Genomic DNA, 18954 nt, shown 5'->3' on the forward strand with positions numbered 1-18954 from the left:
AGCAAGTCTATCAAAAATATGTATTCGTAATTGCAGCAAGGCACACAGCAACGTTGTATGTGCGAAGGGAGGAAGATGTAGGCGATGGTGTACCAGATATGGAAAAGCGAAAAAAGTATAGAAGTTGAGGAAAAGCGACATCGTCGCATGATGTCATATTCGCACATTCAGTCTTTTTTTCTCCTTGTGCACATCCATCTCTCTTCAGCGGAGTATCGTTTGTCTATCTGGCCAAATCCAAACGAATCGAACAAAATCAACTGAAAATCAAGCCCGCCCTAGGCACCCTTTATGAATCAGTTACCAAGGCGCTGATGCTGCAATAAAAGGTGCGATTTATCATAATGGCTGACGCATGGAACACACACTCATACACACACATATATACACTCACATACACGCATAAACACACACAAGATGTTGGGCAGCTACCATTTCCCATTTTCCATTTCCCTTGCCTTCACCGAACACTTATATTTTGCAATATAACGCAATGGTTCCTGCTGGGGATTGTGGAACCATCGATTTCATTTCTTGCCATTTTCCGCATTTTTCACAAATCTGTTTTTCCACACTAACACACACACTCCTTCGTTTATGGCCTGTTGGCAGATTGTGTGATTGTGTGTGTTTGTGTGAAGTTATCTGAGGCGGCTGCCAGACGCCAGTTCATATTGATTACAACAAATTTGCCGTCGCCATTCGTTCGGAGTTGTCGCCGGCTTTGGAAAAAAGAGGGAAATAAACGTGATTATATAACTGATATATGTAAGCGAGTAAGTACATGCCTGCGTATGTCGATACGTTGGTATGTCGGTTTTTATTAACCTTTTCTTTTTTCGCATACTTCCACCTTCCATTAAAGATCCATTAAGGATATTGAAATATGATTTGGTATAGTAATTGGAGACTTAGATACAGGTCTGACTTGTCAAAAGCGAGCATTCCTTTTCATACTGTTTGGGATTTTTTGAGCTTGGAATGTCCCGGAACGCTTATTATCTTTGTCTATCTTTGCTTTTGTGGGATTCTTTCACGTGTCATATCATATCCATTAAGGAAATGGAGTCTGTTTTGGAATAGTCATTTGCTAGGCATAAAATTGTTAGTTTATTAGTGGACTAGTTAAATTATAGCTTGTAGATTTAAGTTTAAGATAGTATTTGACCATAAAAAGAACTCCCATTGTTATCTTAGATTGCATATAAAGGGATCTCTATTTTCTTAGACTTAGCTGCATTCTGTACTTGAATCGCACTCAGAGCTCTTTGGTGCATTTTTCAAAGCGATGCAATTGTTCCATCTATAGGATTACATATTCTGCTTTTTTTCTTACAAAGTTTAAAAGTCTTTAAGATTAATGATATTTAGCTACCAAAGTGCGATAACCTTTTCGGAAGGTAATTAAATTGAGTATAAAAATCTATTTTTACAATACTGAAAACCTTTTGCGCCACTTTACTCCACTCCCACTATTGGGTAGCCGCCCTCAACTGGAAACCGTTCACTTGCCTGACATTTAGTGCCGGCTGCTGTGTTGGCCATGCCTTGGGCGCTTCGATGGGGGCTCAAACGGGGACTGGGGCAGAATCCAAGTCCAAGAAAGAGACGGCAGACAGCGGCTGAATCTGAAAACGAGACTGGGACTGAGACTGAGACTGGGGGCCTCTTTTGCTCTTTTGGCGACGACGGCTGCTGTCTGGAATTTCGTTGAACCGGTTTATGTGTGTGGTTCGCCAGTGGCTGCTGTGGCAGTTACCTACTGCTTTTGTTGCTGCTGTTGTTGTTGGGGTCTGGGTAACTGGCTCCGAAAATACAAAATACTTGCACAGCGCACGGCTTTGTGCGATACTTGGCTAACCAACTGGCCACGCTGCACACACACACTCACTCACTCACTCACTCCTACAAACATGGCTAACAGACATATATAAAACAGCGCGCATATTTGTCGTTGCGGATTATTTCACAGCACAATTCTCTTCTCCACTGAAAGCAATCGGGGGTGGCTAAGTGGGCGGGGATGGAGATGGGCAAATGACTTTGTTCTTCTATTCTCGTTGTTCTTACATCGCCCTCTTTCTCTCTTATTGTCGGCGATTTCTGATTTTTGATTTTTTGCTCTTTTGCCCCGTTTCGTTGGCCGTTAATTTACATTGCAAAAATTTTCTTCTGACTTTATTCGAAATTTGCAATTCAATAGTTTATAGATTTTGCCATTGTCAGTAGCTCGTTCCGGTGGGTGGGAATGTACTCTATAGAAAGCTGTGGGTTTTTGGGGCGGAGCTGAGTGGATATTTTTGTGGGGGTATCACACATGTATGTAAGTAGGTAACTGGAGCTACTCGTTGTAGGGATTAGGTCATTTGATTGTAAGATCTTTGTTTGCCAAGCAAGACAGACTAATGTATACCCTTTAGAAAAAATTTTATTAAGTCCTAAATGTTAAATTCTTATCAATGTTTTCTTAATCTTTTTGCAGAAATAAAGCATCAACAACTGTAAGTCAAAAACAAATTATAAACTCTTTAACATTTTTGTGTTTGAAAATTCGCGTTCGTTTGCATACTCTGAATCCTTTTCCAATCACTCAGACACCAAACTTATCTGCGGCACTGTCCAGTCCAGTCCTTTCCAGTTTTCAGTACCCCTGCCCCAATTGACCCTACACCAATTTTATAAATCTAATCAGTTGAAATGCATCCAAAGTTCAGACAGACCAATGTAGAGCTGAACGTTGTTTGAAATTCTGGTATTGGTTGTTCGATATGTTTAAAGCTCGAATGATGCCCGCAAACTATGCAAACAGGCTAAATGCGATTGGTTTTCGGGCATTGGGCACATTCCTCTCGCCCCTGCAAATTGATTTCAATGCAAATTGATAATGAAATATGCCATGGAAAACGCATTAGAACGAACCCTGTGGCAGCATTCTTATCGATGCTATGCCAACACCCGATATACCACCCATACCACCCGTTTTCCACCCACTAATTTGGTCATTTAATGCAATGTGGCAAATAAACGAAATGCGGTTAACGCAGTGACAGTGCTATTAGCCAAAGCCATTGTGGCCCATCAGCCAGAGATGTGAAAAAGGAAAACGGGGGACGTAATGCCGGGATATTGTGCATGTCCTTCTGCCATTGTGGTTGCTTAAATCATAACCTAAACATACATACATATGTGACTGCCCAGAAGTCAAGTTTGTGTGTGTCAACCACAATTGGCCCACATGAAGCAGCGCAAAGGAGGAGATCTGTGGTATCCAAAATGAAATTTCAAATCATGAACCAACCAAATTATCTTGATTTAATCTGTTGCACATCGAATGCAAGTAAATGCAATGCAACTTTTAATCTTAGATTTAATAAAACATTACATGGAAATAGGAAGCACATTTAAAATTTATTTTTATGAAATCAAACATGTGCGGAACTGTTCACCAATCTAATCAATATTCAGAAGTTCAAAATTGTTTGAATGAATTGACAATCTCATGATTTATTTAATTTCATTGAGAGCAGATGACAAAGCATTTTCCCGTAATAAATCTCAATTGAAAAGTAAGTAAGATATACTCACACAATAAATAACAATAATTATGCAAGAAAATGTGCAAAGAAAAAATGAAATTTGTCTTCGTCCTTTTCCGGCTTCATTTTCTTGGCCCATTCCATTACCCAACTTCAATGATCCATAATTGCTATTAATTGTGCTTAAGATTTGCATAGCAAATAAATCTAAGAGGGAAAATGCAAAACATAAATTCAACAATTGCTTGACACTTGAGCGGAGTTTAAAAGTTTTCTTTGTTGTTGTTCTGGCTGTCGCTTTTGTCGTTGTCTAATTTATTTAGCATTGTGTAAACTTGTTCAAGGTTGAATAGGCTTCTATACCAAATGGAAATTAAATGGCAACAGCCGCAGCAAGCGCACAGAAAAACATTTGAATTACATTGAAGACAATTCGAAATGCCAAAAGGCAGGCAAAGTTTGCTTCGATTGTTTTTGGTCCAAACTCAAAATCAAATTGTGCCAAATTACTTGGCCAGCCAAATGCTTGGGCTAACCAATATTGCTTCTATTCCTCTCTCTCTCTCCTACTGTGTATCTCTATCTCTGTTCGTGTGTCTGTCTGTGGTCCAAATGAATAATTTGGCATCGCAGATAAACGAAATCAATGTCCACGGACCGGGCCCAAAACCAAATGGCAACATCTGCACATTGTGCTGAATTGAGGGGCCATCGGTGCGGGCGGCTACAATGGTTACATTGGGCTGGTTGGAACCTCTGGGCCACTCTGGGGGACTTGTTATTGAATTAAAGTGACTTGATTTACGACGCGTTCTGGTCCAAAGCTCTTAATGGCATTTGCCACGAGTCCAGCTACCCTCTGACTCCCTAACCCACTCAGTTAGGTACCAAAACCTTGGCCTCGTCCCTCAGCAGGGCCATCCGTTTTCCGAAATGAAGTTTGCGCTTTGTGATGTTATAACCGTCAACGGTTCGTATGCGTGATATTAAGTATGCGACATGTTGCGCTATGCAGCAGAGATGAATGGAAGGGCTTTTAGTGCTTGAAATTGCTGGTGCGGCAATTTACGTTGGAAGTGTTCAAATATAGTTGATGAGCACCTAAATTTTAGATTGTTAGAAAACCTTGTCGCATTCAGAGGTAATGGTAAAAAGAGTTGAGCACCCTACTTATTTTATTAGCCAAAACAGCTAAACTGTTGCTAAATTTTAGAATAGTATATGGCATAATTTAGATACATGTAATTAAAACTTACAACAAAATGATGCCATTACTCATGCAGGTTGCAACTGGCACCACCACCACCACCACCTTCACTTGACTGCTTGTTGCGGTAGCTGATAACATGGTTATCGTGGTTCAAGTCATTGTTATTGCGCTTACTGTGGTTCCAGCACCCACACACAAACACGAGTAACTGAACTGAATTTAACTAAACTAAGGCGAACCTTAAATGACAACAGATAGCGCTAATAATTTATGCATGCTGCATGTTGCAAGTGGAGTGCTAACATCGGGCGACACCCATCGCCCAACCACCCAACCGCCCACTTTCAACCGTTATCTTGTAGTAGCCACGCCTCCTCAACCACTGAGCAGGCACCACATGAACACATAAACACAGGCACCCGCACTCGTCGACAAGGCTGCACATAATTTAATTAAAACGAAATCTCGCACGGGGCGCTGAACTGCAAACTGTGAATGCAAATTATTATTAATTACAGCAGAGCGACGACAAATGTTTATGCCCGCCATATGTGTGCCAGTCGCACTGTCCCTGTCTTTCATTGCTGACGTTTACTGTAGAGATGACCACGTGAGCGAATTGTATTGCCAAGCAACATAGCAACATTTATGGCCAAACAACTTAACTAAAGTTAACTCAAAACTCTGGCTTTATTCCCGGATGAATCACTACTATTACAATGAAGTAAATTTTATAGCCAGATATGAGCATCTACTTTGAGACTTTATCGTTACTCACGACACTATATGATTTTATAGAGAAAACCTCGTGACACGTGCTTATCTCTGACTTACATGCTTGGCGAGACACAACGGCGCCATCTGTTGACAGTTTGTCGCAAAAACAGCTCTAGTTAAGTGCCTGGATGTTTATATGCGGTAAATGAAATTAAGAGAAATCTAAACACATTTGCTAGCCATTTATCCTAATACCAGCTACTCTGGTGCACTCAGGTTCTTGGCGCAGCGGTAGTTTTTCCTCATTTTCATTGCTTGCTTTATTGCGCCAAGCAGCTGGTTTTAAATACCTTTTAAATGTCCCATTTTGAGCGATAGATAAATAGGTCAAGACTCAACCTATTATACATTGTTGTCTTTTAATTGTTATTGATATTGTTCATTGTTGATTCAAAAATAAGATGAATAGAAGTTCATATGTAAACAAATTTTGATTGTTATATATACTTGCGTATTGAAGGCAATTTAATCTGTAGACCACTGAACTATGAGTTGCGGTTTTTATTATGAGTCAATGATGTTGTTCTCCATGGGCTTCTCAATTCTAGTAATAATAAACTGTTAAATATCAGTCATTTATTTTCTTTGATAGTTTGAAGTAAATGTCATTTATTTACTATTAAGGATTCGAATGACAACTAAAACCTATGAACAATAGCAATAAATCTCGATGGGAGCTTCTCGGGCGCAAAATGATTGGTGCTTGTATTGATCAGTCCTTGTGATAGCTCCTTGCAGCGAGGTCTCATCTTTGGAAAGGACCGTAGCATCAAAGTGGCCATTTCCTGGTTGCGTCACCAGTCGCACAGTGATCGTTTTATTGAACTCGTGTTGTTTTCTCAGGTAGGCGTCCTCCACATTGAGAAGAGCCAGCTGATGACACTGGGGATAGGGTTCAAGCAGCAGATTGATGCGTGCCACAGCAAGCTTGGCAATCCGCTGGATACTACGCGCATTCCATGGTATCTTGAGAAATCCATCGCACTGGCAATAATGCAGTGGAATGCGGGCTGAAAAGCAGCTACGCTCCTCAGGAATGGGCAGGAATAATGAAATATTGTGATCGTTTCGCAGTCGCAGAGTGCGGTTTAAAATCCGCTCGTCGCTTAGGTTTTCCAGATCGATAACATCTTTTAGGGTCTCGTGCAGATCGTAAGTTGTCACTAGGCGGTGGGCATTCGCTTGAAGATTTGCCAAGGCCAACGGATATTGTTCACTTAGCCATCGTGGATATATAGCCACCATTGTGGGCAGCGATGTTTCTCTCATGCCCTGAAATGTGTCCACAAATGGACCATATCGCAGACCATGATCGGACAAGATTAGCACAAGGGTCCTCTCTAAGATGTTTCGCCTTTTTAGGGCGCGCAGAAGCAAATAGTACTGCAGGTCGACCCGGTCGCCGTATTGGAAATAATCGTGGACGCCCATTGTCTGCCAGAAAAATGCAAAGAATCCTCGATCATAACTTCTTGCCTGCATATGGGGCAGTAAACGGTATATGAAGTCGTACAGAACATGATGATATATCCGATTGCCGCTGCATTTGATTTCAACTGGTCCTTGTGCGTAATAAGTGGATCTCATGTGGATCTCGTTTAGCACACTTCGTAGATAAAAGTCGGTTGGTTGACGCTTAAAGCCAGGTCTTACGTAAGTAAAGGTTCCAGCCACGCGAGAATCCTCGCCAAAAATGGTGGCATAGCCAGCTGCCTTGAAATCATGCCACAAAAAGCGGCACCGATCGAAATTATCCTCCTTGTTTGGTTCGAAGCAGCCACTTCTGGCCTCCAGTTCATCCACACTCTGACCGCTAAGGAATGGAATCAAATTCGGGTACGAATTTTGCCCGACGCGGTTGTAGCCCCATAGTTCAATGTGTGGCAGACCTTCGATTAAGTCTTTTACTCGACTGTGAATTAAATAGAATTACAAATATTGATTAACTTATCTGTAATGTAAGAAATGCTCCCAGCGTATTTAAACAATTATTAATTGGACGTATATATATATGTGCGATATGTTAAAGCCGGTGGTTTTTATGGCCATTGAATTGAATTTATGTTTTAATTGGATAACTGGTGATATTAACGCTATGTTTATCTTTATCGTGTTGCACACAAAACGATTAAAAAAGAGAACAATTAAACAATGAACCTTTGGTAAAATTAAGCAATTAAAACTTTTTAGCTACTAACCTGAAGTAGCGCTGGTAATGCATGTGGGAAATAGAGTCTATGCCCAGAATCAGAACCGAAAGACGATTTGCTGGTTTAGAATTAGTAACGTTCAATATCCGGTCCTTTGGGAATGGTAGAAATATAAAGACATCGTGAAACACAAGACGACCATAGTCCATCCAGCACCAAACACGCAGAGTTATATTACCTGGCTCTACCTCTGTGAAGTTACTCCATTTGCTAAAGCGAAAGACTTTCGATTCGAAGTACCTGTTCACATAGTCATTCAAGCGCACGAAGCGTTTGTAGGCGCAACAGATTTCGCTTAGCCTTCGAACTCCCAGCTTTTGCCAAAGCTGCTTTGCATTGGCGGTCAAGTACAGGTAGTTTCTTTCCTCAACGGATTTGGCCTTCATCAGCTTGATCATAGGGCACCAAAATGTGGGCATTTCTGTCATATGGTACATCGCCACGGGTGAAAGAGGATCCATGGAAATTATTTGGCACTGTGAGGAATTCACAAATAGCGTCCTAGTATCCGGTTTACCTTCTAAAGGCGGTCTGACTTGCATGTTATATTCAACTTGTTCTTTGAAACTTATTAATACGTAAAGTATTAACAAGAACAGTATGAATCTGAAACTATTCTTCTTTATCTCAGCAACACATTGGCTAAATTCCATTTTAGAGTTGTATATACCTTATTTGTTAACGAGAGATAATATTTTTTATGGCAGTCACCAATTCGTATCAGGTATCTAGATCTAGAAAAATTATATTTTAAAACTGATTTTTATTGGTAATAGTCATTAATTCATTGCTTATAACTCGAATCAAATTTTCCAGAATGCGCACTAGCTCCCAAAAATTATAGTTATTTTACACGTAATCCTCCTTGTTTGATTGACTTTAAATTCACTCTGTTTCCGCTCTCTCCTTGTTGCAGTTTGTTCTTTGTCAATTAGCATAGTTTACAGTTTCAGTTCTTTGGCCTTTTGGCTTTGTTTGCGTTTGCAAAAAGAGAGAAAAGTACCATCCAAAACAATGGAAAGCTAAAGTAGAAAAGGCATTTAAAAAGGCGTTTAGTGATTGAGTTTGTAGTCGGTCGTTTTTTAATTAGGCTAACTTGATTGGATTTTACACTTTAGCTTGCCTTCATTAGTTCTTTCTCCTATTCTACCAATTTGTAAGATAAGACAAGTAAGTTGTTCTACACTTTGGAGTAGAAACCCATTCAAAAGAAATTAGTTAGGTTAGCTATAAAGTTAGTAGATAAATATCTAAGATGCGCACCACAGGAGCACTGTTCCAAATGGGATTTAGTGGAAGAACTTTAAGATGACATTCCTTCCCAGATACGCTAATTTGATCTGTAAATTTATCCAGCCCTTTTAAGTTCGCTTTAAATTACTGAACTGGAAACCCAGCGGTGGACCGGTAGCATCCTGGCTGCTTGAGTCAAGAGCTATCCTTCAATCCGAATGAGCCAGAGACCAAACGGGAGTAACCGGATCTATTTCACAGTCTGAGACAAAATGGGAATTGTGTTCCTCATTCAATTTTCATTCTCGTTTTCGCTATCCCTTCTAGTGTTTCTCCAATGCCGTATACGAATTCCACGTTGTTGTTTTCTTTAATTTTCCGCAAACGGAGGCAGCAAATCGGCGACTTCCTACCTTCCTGCCTTCCTGTGATCCTTTTTCTTTCCAACCGTTGCTCCTGCTGCTCGCTTCCATTCCTCGGTCATGTCTCGTTTGCAGCATCCTGTATCCTGTGTAAAACATATGCATACATTTTATACCATTACAGCATAACAATATTGCATTTGCAGAAACATTTCTCTCACCGCTATCCTCTTCCTTATTTTTTGGATACCGTTTCCCCTACCTTTAGCCATCGCCCTCGCCACCCCCTCCTCCACCTCCACCGCCACCGCCAACTGTCTTGCGTTTTGTGAATCCAGCGCGAATCCTGTGAATCCTTGCGACCTCTTGCCGCCGTCCATTGCGCTCCCCCACGTTAGCTTTGAGTTACAATTTCCCCGTGCATACCCTGTAAATGTTTGTGTACAGTATAGCTTGGGGGTTAATCAGTTTTTGAAAATATATAAAAAATGGTTCGAGTTAGAAGATCATTATGTGGTGTTCCTAAAAATCGTTAAAATGTGTCTGTTAAATGAGTGAGAAGATCAAATTACCCATAAAAAGTTCCGTAAATAAACACATCTCAAAGGACCTTACAGGATATCCCTTGATTCCCACAGCCCCTATTAAAAACTTCTTCGTTGCCCTGATTGTTGTTGTTTTATTTCGTTGAATTTCAGTTTCAGTTTTTGGTTTTGGCCAAAGGTTTTACCTGCGCTTACGCCACCCACCGAACCACCCACCAGCATCTCTCAGCTCGACTCGATTCGACTTGGGTTTCGCCCACCCGCTGCCTGCTCCAATTACAGTTTGCATAGTTGAGTGTCGTCTGCGGAAATTTGTTTATTTTACGCGCATTGCGTTTCGCGTCGCGTCTCGTCGCATCGCCTCGGTTTGGTTTGGTTGGATAACCATCCTGCCTCGCCTTCTGCCCAGGATCCTTTGGATTCTCCTTTTTGGCCGGAGTCGCAGCAGCAGAGCGACACAACGAGACATGACGACGGCACATGGTACGACCGAGTCGCTAAGACAAACTGACAGCTAAATGCGTCAGACTCGTTGCAGATTTCATTTGGCGTGAATTCTTCTTCACATTTCCCCCTCTCCTGCTTGGTATAATTCTCCTTTTTTACGGTTTTGTTCCGTTTTTGCCAATGTATTTTGCATTTTTGTAGCTTTCGTTGACATTTCCCTCGGCTGCGAAACCTTGTGCATTGAGCAGGTTTATAGCTTTTCCTCTGCTGCCATCGTTTCTGATGCTGATGCTTCGGTGCAAGTTACCGCCGCAGTTACATTCAGAGTTGAATACGACAAAAAAGAGAAGATATCAAGAAATGTCAGATACAGCCGTGACTACCGAAAAAGGCAACAAAAAACAACAACGAATCGTGGGAATGGTCAGGATGGAGGCTGACGTCCGTTCACCACTGCGTATGTGCAATAAGTTCTTCTTCAATTTGAGCTACGTACACGCACACAACGATCAGCGGACAACATAATGAAAATGTCGTTGAGGCTGTGGATAACATAAAAGTTTGTGATGAGAGGTTTTGTTTTTCTATAGCGTTTAAGGCTTTTGCATTTTGAAGTAATTCGATAACGATGGCCTGCACAGAAGGCAAATTAATTGCTTCGTTTGGGTTTGCTTTTCTATTTTTTTGAAGATCCCAAAAGCATCTTACATGTGAAGTAGTCGGAATCATTTAAATGCAATTTTTGGGCCAAATATGACTGTTTGTGTTTAGTCTGAACGTGATCGGCACTATAATCGTATTAAAATGAAATCAGATTTCAGACAATCCAAATTGGATGACTTTACTTGGTGCAGCAATTGATTCGATTGGTCTCTTCAGCCTGCAGTGGACACAGAATTGCCTCATGGCATTGTCATCGGATGGACAATTTTGGCCTGGTCGTGAAGAGTTCGAGGAGGGTTTCAATCACTTGACATGTTCAGCAGTCAATTTGTGGATTGCTGGGATTGCATCTCCTCCTTCTGATTTTCCTCGTAATACTGCTACTTTTGCTTAGTGCTCATCATCTGCCAGTGCTCATCCTTGCTCCTCCCTCCCCTCCCCCCTTCCTTCTGCCAGTGTGGCATGTTGCAAGTCCTTGTGCTTGCTGACTGACCAACCAGAAGAGTCGGGTCCAGTATGCAGTTGCCCCGTGGCCCGGTATGCCAACCTGTCAGAGGACTCAGCATATGAGTATGCGTCCGAGGGAGGATGTTGCTGCTGCGGTTGCTGCAACTTCTGCACCTGCTGCTGCTCTTGCCGTTGTCCTGGTCAACAACTATGCGTTGACAGTGGACTCCTCAAAACCTTTGCCCAAACGTGCCCGTAGATGCTCGCAGGGAGGTTGGAATGAACAGCTAACAAGCCGATCATCATCCCACATGCGGTGGCCAGAACATTACCAGAGCACACTCAAGGAAAATGGTTAGGAGTTATCTCTGAATATATTTTCTTCCTCTTGCTATAAATAAATTGGGATAGAACTTATTTCCGATATTCTTGATAACAAATATTATAAACTCCTTATTTGAAAATACTTTTTGGTTTTTTGTTTAATTCTAAAATATATTAACTAAAGCTTCTTTTTAAAAATATGTTTTCCATGATATTTACGTAAGTTCGTTCTTCAATTGCGAAACGTGTTAAAACATGCAAGGCGAACATTTTCTTTACGTATTACGTTTTGCCTGTGATTCCTGCTTGTCAAGCTACAAAATTACTTGGTTTGGCCAAAAGATTGGACTGGATGGGGGGCGGGGGCTGCCCAGGACCAACGTGCTGCCAATAACTCAACTAATTGTCGCTGCAAGTGGTCCCCCGTTCTTCGGTCGTGTTTCATGGATTTACGCCCACCCTGCCGGCAGAAAAATGAGCTACGAATTGTTAATTTCGAGCTGCAGCTGAGCAAAGAAATCGTTTTGCCAGCCAAGCGAACGCAGCCGAGTGGCAGCATTATTAAAGCCTTGTCAGCGGCAGGAAAAGCAGCGGTAGCAGCCGCACGTGGCGCAAATTGTGGCATAAAACGGTAGCAAAGACACCTGCTGGTTGCTCTGCATATTAATAAGTTGCTCGGGCCACGCTTTTCCAGCCAACATAATGTATATTTCCTCCTGCCTCAGTTCGAGCCAGGTTAGTGCGTTGGCTGTGGCCCAGCTGGCCATAGTTGGCCATTCATTAGACTCGTTGGCCGATTGCTGTAGTTGCTCCGCTCCTGTCGCTGATGCTGTCCAACGGTGCGTATACGTTGTCGTTGCTGCGGTTGCTAGAGGCACTTGCTTTAAGCATTTAATGATTGGCCAATAAATAGTGGTAAATGTCCAAATTTTAAATTACCTTATAGCTTTAAAACGAATATATTTTTATAAAGCAATATCATTTAACATGAAATTGTTAAATTCCCAGAAAGCTCTTAAACTTCTGGAAAAAACGTCTCGTTTGTAGCCCATTTGTAATTGACCGAGTTTGCACCGCAATCTCAATGGTTTTCTTGTGTTTTAACCAATCGAAGAACACGAGCGCTAATGGCCTAAGCTGCATCTGAATACACAGCAGCTGAACGCAAAAAATGACGATAGTCTGGCGACAGGATGTCTGCAGTCTGCAGTCTGCAGCAGGACTCGGTGTCTCTTTCTGTGTCTGTCCTTTCAACTGCATTGCCGCACTGCTGAACTTGAGTTGGGGGCCCTTGGTTTGAGCGGATTTCATTGTGTGCCGGAGGGGTGGCGAAGGGTTGGGATTGGAGATGGGTCCCAATACTGACGCCACAGATTCCCGTGGCAGTCGAGAACGTCTCCCCACTCCTGATCCTTCTAACGACTCTGTAGCCAGTTGCCAAATTTACTTCAATTTTTTATTTGCCGCCATGGCACGTAGAGCGTGCTAAATTTTCCGCACGCATTCTTCGTTTTATCTCTAGCTCCCTATCTCTACCTATATCGTTATATCTACGGAACTCGGCCCTATTCATGTATCTAATCCAACAGTACACTGGTTCGGCATATCCTGTAAATGATGAACAAAGCTGCATTGTATTTAAATATTTCCATTGCCATTCAATTTAAAAATTATTAGGCTAATTGCGCATGAAATTCATTTAATTGATGGCTATTTATGAGTTGTGATACATGATTAGATTCGCGATACATTATTTATTATGCATAAAATTATAGATTCAATGCTAATTAATGTATTATATAAAGGAGATGTGCATTTCGCTTATGGTCATTTATCATTTGAATATAAGGCAATGCAAGTAAGAATGCAATAAAATTCATAACAGGTTGCTTTTAAAATCAGATAGATAAATGTGGTTTATGTGCTTTTGAAACACAAAATAGTCGGCTTATGATGTTGGCCAGCTTTATTGTTCCCACCGTGCATTTTTTAATTAGAGGGTATTTCGGATTTTAAACCCAGCGCAGCTAGCTGGCCTTTTTGTTCTCGATGAGTGCACTCCATTGCCGGTGGCTCGCTCGGCCCGTCTGGCAGTTTGCCAAAAAACTGTCAAAGCAACACGAGACAACGCCTCCTGCCGCCATCCAGATTTCCGCCCTGGAAAGTCGAATATCCTGCCGGAGGACAGGGACAGGAACAGGGCCAGGGAAAGGGAAAGGGAAAGGGAAAGGGAAAGGGAAAGGGACAGGGACATGTGTGAATGCCAGGAGAAGCTCGCTATGAAAATTCTATACAAATAAAAATGCAATTCACACAAATGGACTTTTGTCCCCCTCGTTTCGCTGTAAAACACTGACAGGCCGCATGGGGAATAGTCGTGGGGGGCTGGTCGTGGAGGGTGTCAAAAAAAATCAGTGATAAACGTGAACAAGCGGCAAAGATTGAATTAGTTTGTCGGACTCTTTTTGGGTTTTGTCGGCAGGACAAAAGTGGACAAGTGAATCGAGTGATCCAGGCGGTGTAGGGATTGGAGTGCTGGGTGCCATAGTTCATTTGTTGTACTCTTTGGCTCACTCGAATTTCCTGTCAAATGCATTTATTGATTTACTACATAAATCTATTGTTAAATGGCTCCTGCAAAATGCAGAAGGAGCAAACAATAAATGACAGAAAATCTATGACAAGGCATCTAATTGAATTTTTGCATGTCGCTCTAATGCTTAATTGAAAAAAGCCCGTCAAGTGTAAATTTATATTTTGATTACGCCAAAGCTATAAATTATTGTTTGTTTAATTTAACATGTTTTAATTGTTATTCTTTCGAAATAAATTAATTTTAAAATAACAAATTGAGAAATATAATGAAATGCCCTATGAATTAGATAAATTCGTACTGAATGAAACCATTTGTTTTGTTAGTTAAACCTTTTTTATTGGCTTGCTCATGGCTTGCTAAACGCCAAAAACAACTATTGTATTGTAGTTTGCATTTAGCAATAAAAAGTTTGTACTCTACTTCGAATAAAACAGCATAGTTGTCAATAATTGTTCGAGCAAACAATTTCGATTTCCGCAATCCCAACAACTTGGCGATGATCACGTTTCATTGTTAGGGCTACAAATAGTTTAGTAATAAATTGGATAAACTCAAAAACCCTTTAGCAGCCACAACAGAATTGCTAACAATGCAAAACAAGCTACAACAATGAAGGGTCAGATTTGGGGACTTTTCCAGCAATATTCAGGGCAATTTTGTCGTAGTGGACAATTTGTTATTAAGCCATCCGCCCAGGAGGCGTATGTGTTATATGCCTGTTTCCATATTCATGAATTGCCTATCCTCTCAAGACAGAGAGGCACGTGCATCTCGATTATTTTGAATAATGACCATACTGCACGCATTCGATCGAAGTGGGTGACAGCCTGACATGTTTCATAAATATTCAAAATGCATTTGGTGCAGCCTCCTCCGACATTGATGCTGATGCGGGTGATGTGCGCCATGTGGGTTCGGGCTGAGATATCATGTCCGAAAAATTCCACAGATTACTTCTCTTGTCTGAATTCATGGCTCTCGAAACGGGCAAAAATAAGTAAGAATATTTTTTGACTGCATCTATGTATAAGGGCTTTTAAATACCTCCTTTGGTTTGGATTTTCAAAAATTTGTATATTTATTAACCACTTTGTTGGAAATTATAATATAATTTATAATTATAATTTAAACTATATATAATTCTTTGGATTAGGGTAGTTTGGACTTGAAACATTGCTGACTGGCCTTAAGTTACGACAATTTCAAAGGTTTTTAGAAATAGCACGAATGAACCAACGTTTCAGTCAGCCAACTGACTTAGTTAACAACCCAACTGGGGTCTTTAAAAATGCATATGCCTTTTCACTTGAAAATGAATGGGTAGCAGATGACTGCAGTTGGTCCTGTTCGGACTGACCATGACTGATGTGCTGCTGAAAACGTATTTATACAATTTATGCACTGCCCACACCAGAGGTCCTCGAGTGCTCAACTTGGCAAGTGGATTCTTCACTTTATGACCGGGGCGAACTCAACAGCTTTACGGATGGACTGCAACTATTTCGAATCCATTTTGGTAGCACGAAGCACGAGTGCTTCTTTGCTTATATCTCGAATTATTTATTTGTTTAGCCAGCTCCTCTCGCAAGTAGAACAAACGATGCCTGCAATGGCGCTTATAATTCCGGGAGTAGCCATCGAAAGTTAGATCAATTAGGCCGAAAGTCAACAGTTGTCAATTAAATGGGAATGACAGGAAAATTGGGAGCTCCGTTTTGTGGCCCGAAATAAACGTTCGAGTCAACTAATTGGGTCTTTAAAGCGTTTGAGTTGCTCGACGCGTTGAGAGGAATGAACTTGGGTTCAGGTGCCCACTCGAAGATTCTCATTAATTTCGGGGAATAAACTGCTAGACATTGATGGCCAGGCCAGGCAAAGAGGATTGGTGGTGCAAGAGCAAGACATTCACCTTTAGCTAATCATCAAGAGAATTCCCTGCCCGTCGCCCCGTCGCAGAAAAAGTGTTTAATTACAGGGCACAGCAAATCCGCCAGCATATTGACCCAGCCAAGTGGAACGTGTCGAGTACGGTTAGTTAGAGCGAGTAAGCAGATGCCAATGTCTCCCTCTCTCCCTCTTTGTCTCTTAACGCTTAACCCTTTGACAAGCTCTCAGACTCAACGCAAAATAGCAGAAAAAAAGTGGAAACAGCAAAGACAAATGAACAGATAGCAAATGTCATTAGTATTCAAGTTTGGGTTTGAGGCGAGGGTTAAACGAGAACTTCAAGGTGCTATCTATTCAGCCAATCTGGGGGTTCAAAAATGGGGGAACGATAAAATTTGTTCGAGTGCCACTCTGGTAATTGGAAAAATATCATTCCTAATCTTCTTTTGCGAGTGGAAACAAAATTCGTAGGAAAACGTGCGAAACTTGAAGACTAAAGCTTTAAGTACCAAGAGTTTCGTTTTCGAAAACTATAAGTTTTTAACTAAATTAGTATGAGAGCTTCAGTTCAATGTGCAACAGGGAGAAAACTTGGATACAATTTGGATCTAAAATTATATAATTTAATGAAATCTTATTACCTAAATAATCAAATTCCCATAGCAATGGGCTTTAGATTATTCCAAATTAATATAGACATTTAGTTCATTATGACTTCAAAGCAAATGCCGCTTGTTTACTACATTTTAAATTGTTAAAGCAACCCCATGTGACTGTGCATACTGTGCACACTTCCTTGCCACCTTATGTTTGCCTTCGTCCTGGTCGTTGCCCGCTATCCAGGGTCCTTTTGCCATCTGTGGGTCACACGCGTACGCAAGGAGCGTATTTGGCCAGGAGCAATGGATTTCGTGGGGCTGGGGCGGTGGAATCAGAGTGTTTTGGTGTGGCACTCATTGGTGCGTAGTCTGCCGTCGGCGACCTTTTCACTGACTTTTCCACTTTGACGAAATTAAATCTGCAATGCTAAAATGATGATGGACGGACTGTGTGTGTGCGTATGTTACGCTCGACTGCCAATTGAAAAAGCGACCAGATGCGAGTGGATGGGGATAAAGCTTTTGTATAGGCCGGCAGTTGCCATCTATCTTTACATAATTTAAATTATTAATGTGAATTTTAATAAATAATATTTTCCAACTTGTTTTTTTAGCCTTTAGGCATAACGGAAGCGATGGTATCTGTTATCTAAACAAGAGAGTAGAACGTGTCAATAAACTAGGTCATAATGCGAACATTTGCGTCTTTATTTTTAACAAGAATTATACTCCAGTAAGCTAAAGATAAGTAAATACTTTATGCAATCGGGGAAAGATTAATAACAACACTATCGCTTCCGGTGCAAGAGTGAGAAGAAAATATCAAGAAGTTTACTCTCAATTAATTTAATAAAATGGGTAAATGGCAAAAACTGGCCTTTGAAAAATATTAAATTTCGAATTAATTGACATGTCTCCTGAAGGTAAATTAAGTCACCCATGTTTAAGGAGCAATTTATCTCAAAATACCTAAAATGCAAGACTTAATTTCATATTTTACTTGCATTTGAATATATCCAGCTGCTTTGTTCTTTTGCCTGAAGCGCCGACTAATGCAGACGTCCAGCATTTTAGTCCAATTCCATGCTCACATTCAACTCCAGATCAGAAGCTGCAAGGGAATCGGAGGAGCGAGGCAGTTACGGAATCAAACGCAGCGACCGAAGCAAAATCAGGGGCAACTACAACTGCAGTGGCTTTAGAATGAAACACTTTAGTAATTGGTAGCTTATTTCCATCAGCAGGCGAGTTCGCCTGTTGGCTAGCGGGGTCGGGGTCTTCCAGTCCAAGGGAAGAACTAAAGGAAATGACGGGACAGAGCAAGAAAAGAGGACCAGAGCTGAAGTTGGAGCCGGAGAGCCAGGACTAAAGCCGGAGCTAACGGCATCACGATTATGCACAAAAGCCCGACTGTCAAGCTTAATGTGAAATGTCGCACAAATGAAACAAATGCAAAAAGCGATAGGTTGGGCCAGCCCGGGGGTGGGGTGAGTTGGGCGGAAAAATAAAATGGAAATGACACATCTTACACATGGCTTTAAGACAAGGTTATATTGTGTGTGCTTTCGGGCACCCAAACTTCAAGAGAATCTCCACACAAATACGAATATATATATTTGTATATATCTGGTTCTTACAATCTCCTGCTGGCTTAAGTGTATATATAAGGTGTCTAGATGCTCATCGGTGTCTCCCGAAGGACAGTCAGTCCAAGAAAAGCGGGAAGGTACAGGAGCCACGGTGAAAAGGAAGCAGAAAAAAGGTTCCTACTTTGACATAATTAAACGCATTTGAAAGATGAAGATGTCGCCCTCGTCTCAAATGAGAAGAGCGGGAACAGGAACAGGAGCATGATGAAGAAGTTGATGGTGACAGCTGCACCCCAATCCAACCACCACCTTTTGAGCCTGATTCATGACATCGCCATGTATAGGCGAAGGTGTGGCAATCTGCCACCTCAGTAACCTTTCCCCTGCCCCCCTCCCATCACACTCGCCATCGCACTGATGATGAAGCTGATTATGTTTGGCTCTGCGGCGGCGTCCTATCTTCCGCCTCTTTTGGCCACATCTTCGTCTTGAATTTTTTACTTGGTCCTATGAAGAAGATGAAGTGCGC

The 18954-nt window shown here is 41.4% G+C and overlaps 2 protein-coding genes across 6 annotated transcripts in view; one reads left to right on the plus strand and one right to left on the minus strand.

Annotated features, from left to right (window-relative positions):
• Positions 1 to 18954, plus strand: part of LOC122619630 (cadherin-87A) — a 56710-nt gene that overhangs the window by 9761 nt on the left and 27995 nt on the right. For 3 of the 4 annotated variants that reach the window (XM_043796674.1, XM_043796673.1, XM_043796675.1), the window contains exon 3: positions 2483 to 2501. The exons of the other annotated variant lie outside the window; for it this stretch is intronic. The gene's annotated coding sequence lies outside the window, so the exon portion shown is untranslated. The remainder of the gene's footprint in view (positions 1 to 2482; positions 2502 to 18954) is intronic. 4 annotated transcript variants of the gene reach the window in all.
• LOC122619632 lies at positions 6136 to 8392 on the minus strand. 2 transcript variants are annotated; one of them, XM_043796679.1, is made up of 3 exons: positions 7912 to 8040; positions 7722 to 7825; positions 6136 to 7435 (listed from the first exon to the last, which is right to left on the minus strand). In XM_043796679.1, the coding sequence occupies exons 2-3, from the start codon at positions 7742 to 7744 to the stop codon at positions 6169 to 6171; spliced, it is 1290 nt and encodes a 429-aa protein (XP_043652614.1). In that variant the 5' UTR covers positions 7745 to 7825; positions 7912 to 8040; the 3' UTR covers positions 6136 to 6168. The 2 variants fall into 2 exon arrangements, with proteins under 2 accessions (XP_043652614.1, XP_043652612.1); XM_043796677.1 differs by having other exon boundaries at positions 7722 to 8392.

Source organism: Drosophila teissieri, chromosome 3R, assembly GCF_016746235.2.
Source record: "Drosophila teissieri strain GT53w chromosome 3R, Prin_Dtei_1.1, whole genome shotgun sequence".
In the NCBI taxonomy this organism is placed as follows: Eukaryota; Metazoa; Arthropoda; class Insecta; order Diptera; family Drosophilidae; genus Drosophila; species Drosophila teissieri.